We start from the raw sequence: 13,643 nt of genomic DNA, 5'->3' as shown, positions 1-13,643 counted from the left end.
AAGGTCTTTAACACGGAGCTTTGGCTTACACCGAACAGAAAGCTATAAAGGGCTAAAAAAATAACAAGCGTAAAAATATTCAAACGAGCAAAACCAACGGTCTAATCTATAAAAAAAAATGAGAAACGAGAAACACTTATGAACCACTATTACTGAACATCTGATTCTAGACTTACTAGGACAGGTGCAATTGCAGTGGGTTTAAACGTTTTAACGGTATCAAACCTTTACCTTATCTTAAATAAAAGTGTAACATCACAACATAGAAAGACACACTATAAAATATACATTGGAAGAGCTTAACTCAATCAAAAGACGATGTATCAAAAATTAACATTAATATAGCTTGTCTCAGTTAACTATTAGCCTTTAACAATGATATGTTTTTAATGTAGGATATCTCTACACCATGATTCCGTGATATGTTGTCATATAAAACATAGAATGAAAAAACATGATGTTTTTACATAAATCTATAATTTTTTCAAATTAAATTCTGAAGGATTAACATCATCCAATATGAAAATTGATTAGAACAGGGACCTTCTAGTTACACATAACAAACTTAGTGAATCCCAAATTATAAATTAAACTTGATATGCAGATTCAAAGTCGTGAAAATAGTGGTTTACCCAAAACATTCTTCCAATACTTGACAGGTTTGTGGATTGACTGCTTGTCATAACTACTGGCACTATGGACTTTATCATATCGAACAGGTACGCAGTTTTGTAACATCAGTGTAAAAATATGGGGATACATTGGTAGGAAATAAACGTTACTTATAATACAGGGAGAACTTATAAAACGTATAGTAATGTGCAAGTTTATACTATTAAATAATTAATTGTTTACTGTTATCAGTTAAAACGATTTTTAAAATAAAACTGTTTTGATTGGACAACAAAGCACGTGCATGTTTTGATATTTGTATATACTCAATTTAGTATTATACTTGTGCCCCCCCCCCCCCCAAAAAAAAATCCTTTTTATACTTTAATGCAGGCTTTAAAATTATTAGTTTTTTGTCAACGTGAACTGCCGAAAATATCCATTTTACCAACTTTTTGATTTTGATTTTTTATGAATCGGGAACAAGGTGATATGGTTTATTTGTACACGAAAAACAAATTTAAGGGACATTTTCTGTGTGACATGTAAGCAACAAAGGAAAGATACACGTATCACTCATATAGCATATACTCCTAGCACTTTCTCTGATTGGAAAGCACACTCTAATAACATATACTTCTAGCACTTTCTCTGATTGGAAAGCACACTCAAATAACATATAATCCTAGCACTTTCTCTGGTTGGGCAGTACACTCAAATAGCATATACTCCTAGCACCTTCTCTGGTTGGAAAGCACACTCAATTGGAATATACACTCCTAGCACTTTCTCTGATTGGGCAGCATACACAAATAGTATATACTTCTAGCACTTTTTCTGATTGGAAAGCACACTCAAATAACATATACTCCTAGCACTTTCTCTGATTGGGCAGCATGCTCAAACAACATATAACTTGTAGCATTTTCTCTGATTGGGCAGCATACTCAAACAACATATACTCCTTGCACTTTCTCTGGTTGGGCAGCATACATAAACAACATATACTCCTAGCACTTTCTCTGATTGGGCAGCACACTCAAATAACATATACTCCTAGCACTTTCTCTTATTGGGCAGCATACTCAAATAGCATATACTCCTAGCACTTTCTCTGATTGGAAAGCATACTCAAATAACTTATAGTCCTAGAACTTTCTCTGATTGGGCAGCATACACAAACAACATATACTCCTAGCACTTTCTCTGATTGGGCACCACACTCAAATAACATATACTCCTAGCACTTTCTTTGATTGGGCAGCATACTTAAACAACATATACTACTAGCACTTTCTCTGGTTGTGCAGCACACTCAAACAACATATACTCTTAGAACTTTCTCTGGTTTGGCAGTATACTCAAACAACATATACTTCTAGCACTTTTTCTGGTTGGAAAGCACACTCAAATAGCATATACTCCTAGCACTTTCTCTGATTGAGCAGCATACACAAATAGCATATACTCCTAGCACTTTCTCTGGTTGAAAAGCACACTCAAATGACATATACTCCTAGCACTTTCTCCGATTGGGCAGCATACTCAAATAGCATATACTCCTAGCACTTTCTCTGGTTGGAAAGCACACTCAATTGGAATATATACTCCTAGCACTTTCTCTGATTGGGCAGCATACACAAATAGTATATACTCCTAGCACTTTCTCTGATTGGGCAGCATACTCAAATAGCATATACTCCTAGCAATTTCTCTGGTTGGATAGCACACTCAAATAAAATATACTCCTAGCACTTTCTTTGGGCAGCATACTCAAACAACATATACTCCTAGTACTTTCTCTGGTTGGGCAGCACACTCAAACAACATATGCTCCTAGCACTTTCTTTGGGCAGCATACTCAAACATTATATACTCCTAGTACTTTCTCTGGTTGGGCAGCAAACTCAAACAACATATACTCCTTGCACTTTCTCTGATTTGGAATCACACTTAAATAACGTATACTCATAGCACTGTCTCTGGTTGGAAAGCACACTCAAATAGTATATACTCCTAGCACTTTCTCTGATTGTGCAGCATACTCAAATAGTATATACTCCTTGCACTTTCTCTGATTGGGCAGCATACTCAAATAACATATACTCCACTTTCTCTGAATGGAAAGCACACTCAAATAGCATATACTCTTAGGTCTTTCTCTGATTGGGCAGCACACTCAAATAACATATAATCCTAGCACATTCTCTGATTGGGGAACATACTAAAATAACATATAGTCCTAGCACTTTCTCTGGTTGGAAAGCACACTAAAATAACATATACTCCTAGCTCTTTCTCTGATTGGGCAGCATACTCAAATAGCATATACTCCTTGAACTTTCTCTGATTGGGCAACATACTCAAATAGCATATACTCCTAGCACTTTCTCGGATTGGGAATCACACTTAAATAACATGTACTCCTAGCACTGTCTCTGATTGAGAATCATACTCAAATGACATATACCCCTAAGTCTGTCTCTGATCGGAAAGCAAACTAAATAATATATACCCTTATCACTGTATCTGATTGGGAAGCACACTCAAATAACACATACCATAGGGATTTCTTTTATTTGAAGCATACTTGAATAGTATATACCCTGATCACTGTCTCTGATTGGGAAGCACACTCAAATAGCACATACCATAGGGTTTGTCTTTTATTTGAAGCACACTTGTATAGTATATACCCTTAGCACTGTATCTGATTGGGAAGCACACTCAAATAACACATACTATAGGGATTACTTTTATTTGAAGCACACTTGAATAGTATTTACCCTGATCACTGTCTCTGATTAAGAAGCACACGCAACTAAAATATATTCCTGGCATTTTAGCTGATTGTTAAGCACACTAAAATAGCATATACCCTACGATTTCTTTTGATTGTGAAGCACACTTAAATAACATATATCTTAAGCACAGTCTCTGATTGGGAAGCACTTAAAAAACATATACCCCCTAGTACTGTGTCTGATTTGGAAGCACACTCAAATAACATGTATCCCTGTCATTTTAGCTGATTGTTAAGCACACTAAAATAACATATATTGGTAATATCCTAACACTTTTTCTGATTAGGAAGCACATTTAAATAATATATACCCCTAGTACTTTCTCTAATTGGAAATCACACTCAACTAACATATACTCCTGGCATTTTAGCTGATTGTTAAGCACATTAAAATAACATATACCCTACGACCTTTTCTGATTAGGAAGCACATTCAAATCATAAATACTCCTAGCACTTTCTCTAATTGGGAAGCTAGAAAGTTACATATCATTCATTGTTTATATATTAGATATTTTATTTCACACATTATAAGTCATGATTCAATAAAACTGAATCTTTTTATTCCTAGGGTAACTTTGAAGATGCTTTTCGACTTTTCGAAAAAGAGGTAAATATTATAAATAGCAGAGCTAACAAAGCATTCTTATTTTCTATGTAACGTTTACATGTTCTGTGCAATACTATTGCGACGAAAAGATTACTGTAAGTTTTGTTCTTTAATGTGACTGAGAGGTATGCATTCATTTTATTGGAATTAAATAAATGTCAGTGACACATAATTCTGATCTGATTCCGAGTCGACCGAGTATGTGTTCTTACTCATTAATGGTGCTGATTCAGAGCTGAAGTGACAAATGCCAAATCATTGGTTAAATCCAACAAGGGTTCGACCCCCAAATTGTTAACACATAACGATCTTTTAACTTACCCTTATACTAGTTATTGTAAAAATGTTAATGCAAGTCAATTTGAAATATACTTGGGATCATTGTTTAAACTCTTGCTTTTTGGTTCATGGAATGGTCATGTGTGAACAAATGGTCAAGTATGCATACACATATAACAAACATAAACTATTCGTGTATAAAACCTTTAGATATAAAGTTTTAGAATGTTTGATTATTTTTACAATTACTAGTTCTGGCATGTAAGTTATTTGTGGAATGTAGATTGTTCAAATTAGAAATCTAAATCTAAATATTAAAAAAAATCTTGAAATTTTAACTTTTAAGATATGTGCTTTTATCTCTTGAGTAGTTGTTTCATTGGCAATCATACGACTCTTATTCTTATACCACCAGTATAAAAAATAGATAACCGGTATTTTTTTTTATCAATTCATACAGATAGGCAAAAGATCCCTCCAGTCCAAGTCAACAATGGAAATTGTTAATTCCGTGTCCTTTTTGTACAGAATCAAATTCGAAGGTAAAAGGATTTTTCCGTTTTCATATTAATATTAGTACACATAGTTTTCTTTTGCCTTGCCTTGTCTTGTTGAAGTTTTCTCTCATCATTTTATTTTTGGCAAGGTAGTGGGAGGTAGGTGATTCCGTCAAAATTTCTATTTTCCATTGGAAACGGATTAATATATTAAGTTAACTGCTTGTTTCTGGATCCTATTAATTATTCACTTGTAATACCAACGTCACACATCAGCGTATAGCGCCGACTTACGCCGGGCGTATTAAAAATCATGTACGCGGCCAATACGCTAGTAATTTTGGATGCATTCAACCTGTCAATCATATCTGTAACGTGTGCACAATGAGCTTTAAGCGTGTATTTGGAGTACGAGAAGCGTACCCAAGTGTTTATCGGGCTTTTACGAAACGTATGGTTGCGTATGCCTGGCGTTTGTCTAACGTAGATGAAATGCACGCTACGAAGGAAAAAAGTTTCTTGAACGTATTTGAGACGCGTCCCGGTCGTATCTTGGACGTTCTATTATGGAGTGTTTGTTACAAACACACCTGCATACGTTTTAGTTAAAGTCAAACGATCCTGAAGCGTATACAACGTGCCCTATACGTGCCTCCAACTTATCTGTAGCGCGTCAAACGCGCTTGTAGCGTATATATATAAAGTGCGTGTAGCGTACCTGTATACGCTAGACACACGCTTGAGTTTGATAAAAATTTTTATGCTGCATAAAAATTTCCTCGACTTTTAGCGTTCACCAAGCGTATACCTTTGTATTTCGATGTACTTCAATCTTGTGCAACGCGCGTTTAACGATTGCTTAGCGGTCCTCTGGCGTGCAACAAACGTATACCGACTTTGTAATTTTTCTCTGTACGTTTGGTGCACGCCGGTCTATACGACAATGTGTGACGTCGGCATTATATTATGTAAATGCCTATTTGTGTACATTACTTTACCTGCATGTAATTAATAAAATATGTTTCCACTAAATTTCTTTTGAATTTTCTGTAATCTATACTATTAAACGAGAAGACCTAATTTTGTGTGTCGCTTCTCTTCCTTCCACAATAAATTTATCATTATGCCTTTGTGTTCTATAGGTAGCATGCATAGTCGCATTGGTCATCTATTCTTATGACTATTCAGTTTGGGTTATTTTGGGAGAAAAACGAAATTAAAGGTGTCATTCCACCAATTAAAAGTCCCTATCTGTTCAACCAAATTTTGCAATTTTCACAGCTTTCTAAATATTTTACCTTAAGTTTAACTTCCTAGAAACTAGGTATATCCTGAATTGTACAGGTGTCACCTTTCTGCATGCCAATTTTCAACATACATTCAAAATCATATAAGAAAGAAGAGAGCTCCCGAAAGGAGGTACCACTAAAAATAACCCCTGGTTTTCTGGAAATCTTAAATTAGTATACCATGGAGCGCATTAATCCTCAATTTTAAATGCATACTCCTAGACAGGTAAAATTTGGCTCACAGTGGTCTTAATATATTTCTCTTTCAACAAAAGTTTCATTTCTGCAAATTTGTTGGTTAGTTTAGGTGAACAATGACATCAAATGCACTATTTTTTGTCCGAGTAGGCCTACTTTCACATACGTTCTAAATTTGAGGGAGTAATTGGTGGTATGACACCAAAAGGCGTCCGGATATTACTCCCGACATCGGACCAACTTATAAGTCATACAAGACTTCCGGTTTTGAACTTGCATATAATTGTCAATTAAACACAAAACATTGATACAAAATAACTGGTTTTTGGGACTGACCAGGGGAATTTAATTTTTGCCTGTTTTTTTTTTAATAAAACAAATAGTGTTCAACTGTCGGTGATGTTTATAAATGAACATTTTTTTTCTCAGAACGATTTTTTTTCTCTAAAGCATACCGATCAGGACTTTTATTTCTCGGAAACATAATGTATTTTAATACTCAATAGATACTGTTTTCACTTCCCTTATGTTAGTCAACTCGATGAAAGAGTTTTGACTTCGAATCGGAAAATTTGCCGCACCAATCTTTTAACTCGAGTCGACCCGAATCGGACGAATCGACGTATGTCAAGTACTCGGGGGAAAGGACAATAATTTTCTCCTTGATAGAGACTCTTTAAATATAATAGAACAGTAATCGCCTTGGAGAAGAAACTTGAAATAGGTATAGTTAATAGCAAATATACTTTATTTATAGTATACAAATGTTCATAGTATACAGAAACGCGAAAAAAATGTTATTTGACAGAAAACAAAAAATAACGGACTTTGGTAAAAAAAAAAAAGTTAGAGGGCTTAATATAATTGTCCTGTCTCCAAGAATTTTGATAACTTTTCCGAAATTCTCCAGACAAAACATAATTTACAAAAATTCTCCCTACAGCAGTTTATACATACTTTCAACCAAGCTCTAAATGCCCGCGATTTCTAGTTGTAATAAAGTAAATACACAATCTACGCGTCATACTGAGAGAAAAAATATTAAATGGAGAAGAAATCATACTAAATATGGGAAAACGGTCATCATCGTTAGAGCAAAAAAACACAAAAAAAAGCATTGAACTCTTTATCGCTGTTGTTTTTTTAAATAATATTTTTTTTATCTTTTATATCTTTTAAAAAAAATGTTTTTTTACGTGCTTTGTTGTTTAAGATGTTCTTTGACACACAATGCAAAAATATTAATTTGCCAAGTCAATGTAATCAAACCATACAGGAGTACCAGTAAAGGAAAAGCTGTACGACTTCAATGAAGTTTGTAAAAACCATTTAGATGACCACGTATTGGGTTTCAATGATGTACACTATATGATGGCTTGCCTCGGAGTCGATGATACAAAATCTGCAAGGAATTTTAAGGATTCAATTAAAGAATTTATAAGGTAATATAATTGAAAGGACGATCTATCTTCACAAAGAACATTTGCATATGTATGTTGCCCTTTACTAGTCATTTGAATTTTTGTTTTGATGACTCATCTTGTTGAGGTACTATCTAACATCTCTTTATATCAACATATCTTTGTATTCACAATTATACACGTACAAAACATTCTAGCACACAACACATGTACGTTGCTTTACATATTCTCAAAGATATTAAATGATCTGTCAGAACTTACATACCATGTACAAAGTAAGAAGGAGACTCCGAGTAGTAGAATGTTTGATCAAACTTTATTTGAACGATAAGAATCGCTCAATGTGATGACAAATAAAACATAAAGGTCAAGTTTACTACATGTACAATTGAGAATGGAAATGGGGAATGTGTCAAAGAGACAACAACCCGACCATAGAAAATTAACAGCAGAAGGTCACCAACAGGTCTTCAATGTAGCGATAAATTTGAAAATTTGTTTTAAATTATTCATTGCATTGTCGTTCCGATAAACTATTAAAGTAGAGAATGACACACTAAACATTTAATTTTAAAAAGGAAAAGAAAATGAAAAACTAAAAAAAACCAACCTTATACACAACTATCATAATTTTGGTATGAAGTTGTGTGTATATGTTCCGGACCATATGAGTATCTGGACCATACGCGTATGGTGATGACCATATGGGTATATACTCATATGGTCCGACCATACGCGTATAGTTGGGGTAATCAACACTCTGTTACAGTTTACTTTTAATACCTCTAAACTCTTCATAGGGTATGACCGTTCATTAAAAAGATAATATATAGGTAATTTTATTATTATATTATAATAAAACGATTAGCTAAATAAAAATTAGAAGTTTCACACAGTTAATTTTACTTACTTGTCAAAACCATAATAAACACAATTTATACCGATGGTCATTACCGATTTGTTATTACGAGTGAATGGCATTATGTCGACTTAAAAAAATAAATTCCAAAAATTTCTTAATGAACTGTTACACAAGAAGTCACTGGTAAGTAACATAGTTTATCTAAGTTATCTTGTGAGTATGGTATCATGCTACGATATTTGAGATCTAGAGATTTTTTAAAACACCGTAGACTTATCGGAATGGCCCAAGACCTTGGTATCACTGTACGCAGCTACAAAAAGGCTAGCTTTTCACTCGCAAACAAAAGGTCTAAATGAAAAGGATCGTGCACAACCAATACTTGCAAATGCAAAACAGATACCGTGTGGAAGTAAATATCACCCAAGCCTACATGCAAGAATGTAATTAGCGATGAAAACTAGCTATATATGGCATCAGTATTTAGTTTTTACGTAGTATTTGAATTATAAAAATAATACATTGTCATGTTACCATGATTGTTTTTTTAGATAAAGTTTTTTGTATTAATGAAACTTTTATAATGTAATTTTAAAAAAAAATATACCTATCTGGTCCGGCCTGTTAATAACCAAACGAGTATTATACTCACATGACCATAAACGTATTGTCCAAATACTCATATGGTCCGGAACATATATAACATGCATTAAAATGTGTTTTTAGTTGTTATTGGCTTTAAACTAGCTGTCAGTAACTGGGAGTACTCTCATATCTGTAATTAATGTCTTTTTGTTGTGGGATGTTAAAGTACCCGGTCATGTCCACTCTGTGTTTTGTTAGATGTATTTCTGTTTTGTATCTAAGTAATGAGTTTAGACAGTCCTTATTAACTGACTTTTTGTAGTTTGTTCTTATATTGTACTGTTGCAATACTGTCCCAGGTTAGATATTCAGTAGTTGTCATTTGTTGTTGTACATGTACATCCTATCTGTTTTCATTTAATATTATTTTATGCATAAATCAGGCCGTTTGTGTTCTCTTTTGAATTGTTTTTCATTTCGTGTTCTTTTATAGATGACTATGCGGTATGAGTTTTAGTTATTGCCTAATAGTGACATATTATTATAATAGTTGTTAATTTCTGTGCCATTTGATCTCTTGTGAGTTGACTCATTGGCGATCATATCTCATCTTCGTCTTTTTATATTTTATATTTTTATTTGCTATGTGTATAATACCTAAAGTTATGTTGTTGGACATAAAAAGTTCTTGGTTTTGCCTCGCCACAATGGTTAATCGATGTCAACAATTGGTTAATAATCCTTCTGGAATATATAAAACTAAAACTTAAAACTAAACTGTCAGATCGATAATTTTGAAGCATTATTAATTGTGTTTATATTACAGATGCGGGAACGGTGACACACGTGATGCCATGAACACAGTTGGTCTAGATCTGTGTGAAGCGTTCACAGCTTACGAGAACCAACAGTTCAGTGATGCTGTTAACATCATTTATCCTAAACGATATCAAATAGTCAAATTAGGGGGAAGTAATGCACAGGTACAATGGGATATTAATACTTTCAAAAACATTTAATTAAGTACATTTTATATCTTTGTAGACAAAGTTAACTACTAGTATATTAATTTATAGTACAGGAAATCAATTTCGTTGTATGTAAACATTTTTTATCCCTTCGGCGTCCGTTTGAGCTATCCGGTGCATTTTGTAAGGTGTGACCGCAGCTTTGTAGTTAATTGAAATATTCGTTGTTTGATAAGGAACGATTTACATATAATGAAAAATGTGACATGAATATTCAGAATGCAAATTTCAATTACATTTGTCTGACGCGCATACACATTTCTACGTGTCAGACAATTTTATTTTTTTTGTTGTAAAAAAAAATGATAGAGTGGGGTGCTCATTTTCGCCATATCTTTCCATGTTTTCTACAGTTTATGTTCAGGTCTATATGTTTTTGAAGTATACTGATATTTCTATATGAAGATAACTTCAAATGCAAAATATTCTTAAGCTTGAAAACGTGTTTGTTTGAAAATAATCATCTAAAAAGTTAGATTAAAGGGTGTTTGCAATTAATTGACTGATATTTTGTCAATGGGGGTCACATATTCGCCGTTTTTATATATCTATTTAAACCCAAATAACTGCAGCTTTAAACATTATTTTTCAAATCAACTTCATTATAGATGGCAATAGCAGACATTTTTAAGGTGTACCGAACTGAAATTAGGGCAATCAGAAAAAAAATTACTAAGAAATACTTCTTTGAAATCGTGTTTTTCATTCAGGAAATTGGCCAAAAAACTATAAAACATAGGAGGCTAAAGCAATAAAACCTCTTTTTTCATCAGATGTTATCAGACAACAAGAAACTAAACATAATATTAAACAAATTAAACATTTAAAAGGTACTGGAACCAATAACAACCGAAAACTATTCATGTGTAGTCAACAAGAAATGACTGTGATATTCACAAATATTTATTTTCAGAGAGATGTTTTCAATTTATTTATTATCCATGCTGCACTTAAATCAGATGACAAGAAACATCAAAATTTAGCCAGGTAGGATATATGTACATATTTTGTCATTTGATGCAATTGTTTTTACACAGAAGCTTAAGGGAGCGCTTAAAGTATACATATATGACGTGGCTCTGTACTTAAACATCTCGTCATTGCGTTATTGTATTATAGTAACATTTTGTATTCTTGTCTTTTATCTTTGCTACTATGCTTGGTCTATATGCCATTTTATGCTTCTTTGTTACATTTTTGTTTGTTTTTATAGTGATTAAAATTAAAACACAATGTTGACTGCTGTACCCCTATTTTTGACATTTTTACCGATTATGCATCTTTGTTTTGTTCACACATCGTTGTCAATATAGTGGAATTTGATGCGACATGTCAAACAAGTGAGAGGTTTAGGTACTTTTAAAAACAGGTTTAATCCACTATTTTCTACATAAGAAAATGTAAGTACCATTCTAATTAGTTTTGGTATTATTTCTTCTGATAACTTACATGCTTTGTCATTTTTATCGTTTACATATTCACTAAAAAGTATTAAATATGTTTCCTCAACTCATTGTAGCTGGATTTATGAATTATTTGTGATGGTTTATTTTTCAAACGCGTTATTCCTTGACTTGTCTAGCCTTTGTCCTTAACGCGTTATTCCTTAATCAACTTCATAACACAATAAAATGTATCATTCATAATGACACGATGTCCTACAATAAAGTGAACATGTAAATTAAATAAAAACTTGATAAAAATAGTGTTTTCATGATCCTAACTAAAAAAATGTAATTATAAGTATTGAATGCTTCTTTTTGTAACTTCATTGGGGTGTAAAGGCGTTGCCGAGCACACATTTTAAAATGAAGCAGAAGCGCTTCATACAAAATGTACTTCGGTCAACGCTTTTGCATCCCAATGAAGTTACAAAAAGAAGCATTCAATTCTTAAATAAATACCTAAAAACAAAACATCAAATAAAAATGAACATCATTTTGTCAATATATATAAAATTAAAGTTGTTCAACTTTTCTTAAAAGTATATCAGTCTATGTATAATAAACGTGGGAATAACGTCATGCGAAAAATAACAACAACAACAACAATTATTTTCTTTTTCAGAATGTTGATATCAGAAAGAGACTGTTTGAAGGCAAATTCACCACTCACTACAAGGCTGAAGGCAAAAATGTACAATACGTCAATCTGACGTCATCGAAAATTCTGTGTTGGTTGATCAACTTAGAAATAAAATACTGTTCAGTCTCAAATAATAATGAATTTAATTTGTTTTTAGTTTATTGATATGCATATCCTGTAAATGCTCAACATTTAATGATAAAGCGTTTCATAAATATAATTTGCATAAAAGAATGAAGATTTCAAACGAAAAGATTATTTGCCTATTTTTAGCCCCTTTAAAAAAAGTCATTCCATACAGAGCAATTGCAAAACCATTAAAATGAAAAATATAAATTTAAAAACCCTTAACACTAAACAAAGTATACACTCGACAAACTAAAAACAAAGAGAAATCTTTTAGAAAGTTTTTTTTATTATTATTATTATAAGATTTTTGATAGCTAGTCTTTATTCTCGAACATCTATTAATAAATATTTCAATATACTGTTGCGATTGGACCTTTGGTATAGCACTTTGTTGTAACAAAGCCCGGGCATTGTTGACATTGACGAAATTTGGTATTTAAATTATTTCATGACATAAACAAAATTTAATACAATGTGTCCTCATGAGACTAACATATTTTCATTTGCAAGAAAATTCAAACCTTAGGCTTAATTTTTATTAAAAAAAAAAGCATATACCAGGTAAATGGGGAATCACGAAATCGGACACCTCAGTGAGAATAACAATGAGCATATACCATATCGGGGCCTTTATAGTTAACTATGCGGTATGGGCTTTGTTCATTGTTGAAGGCCGTTGTTAATGTCTGTGTCATTTTGGTCTCTTGTGGAAAGTTGTCTCATTGGCAATCATACCACATCTTCTTTTTTATATATACATTGTAAATAGGGAATCATGAAATCAGACACCTCAGTGAGTATTACATTATAAACACCAACCTATAATAATACTGAAAATGAATTAAAAAATACAAAGCGGAAAACTAAGCATTGTTAGTCAAAGAAATTTAGAAATCACCATGACCAAAGGTAAACAGATTGACAGGACCGAGTGTAAAAAGTAAAATTACAAAAATGATGAACTCCGAGAAAAATTAAAAATGGGAAGTCCATAATCAAATGCATGGCAAAATCCAAGCCAAAACACATAAAGCGAATTATAACAACGGTCATATTCCATACATGTATTTTCTTACGTAGAAAATGATGTACTACACCTGGTTTTATAGCTAGCTTATCCGCTCTCTTGTAAGCACACATACTCTAAAAAGAATTATAATGATCATGATCAACTCTGTATGTGGTACCCATCGTGTTGTTAATTTAAAGTCAACATAAGTGTCATGCCAAAAAATGACTTACATG

General features: G+C 32.8%; 1 protein-coding gene across 2 annotated transcripts in view; it reads left to right on the top strand.

Moving 5' to 3' along the window:
• Positions 1-12,410, top strand: part of LOC143067336 (tetratricopeptide repeat protein 38-like) — a 33,157-nt gene extending 20,747 nt beyond the window's left edge. For both annotated transcript variants that reach the window (XM_076240505.1, XM_076240504.1), the window contains exons 8-14: positions 660-719; positions 3,987-4,025; positions 4,765-4,846; positions 7,565-7,730; positions 9,983-10,139; positions 11,098-11,171; positions 12,252-12,410. In XM_076240505.1, the coding sequence (XP_076096620.1) occupies positions 660-719; positions 3,987-4,025; positions 4,765-4,846; positions 7,565-7,730; positions 9,983-10,139; positions 11,098-11,171; positions 12,252-12,339 (666 nt within the window). In that variant the 3' untranslated portion in view covers positions 12,340-12,410. The remainder of the gene's footprint in view (positions 1-659; positions 720-3,986; positions 4,026-4,764; positions 4,847-7,564; positions 7,731-9,982; positions 10,140-11,097; positions 11,172-12,251) is intronic.
• The last annotated feature ends 1,233 nt before the right edge of the window (positions 12,411-13,643 follow it).

Source organism: Mytilus galloprovincialis, chromosome 3 (assembly GCF_965363235.1).
Source record: "Mytilus galloprovincialis chromosome 3, xbMytGall1.hap1.1, whole genome shotgun sequence".
NCBI classification, from domain to species: Eukaryota; Metazoa; Mollusca; class Bivalvia; order Mytilida; family Mytilidae; genus Mytilus; species Mytilus galloprovincialis.
Note: the sequence above shows the minus strand (reverse complement) of the source record. Positions and strands in the feature narration are given on the sequence as shown.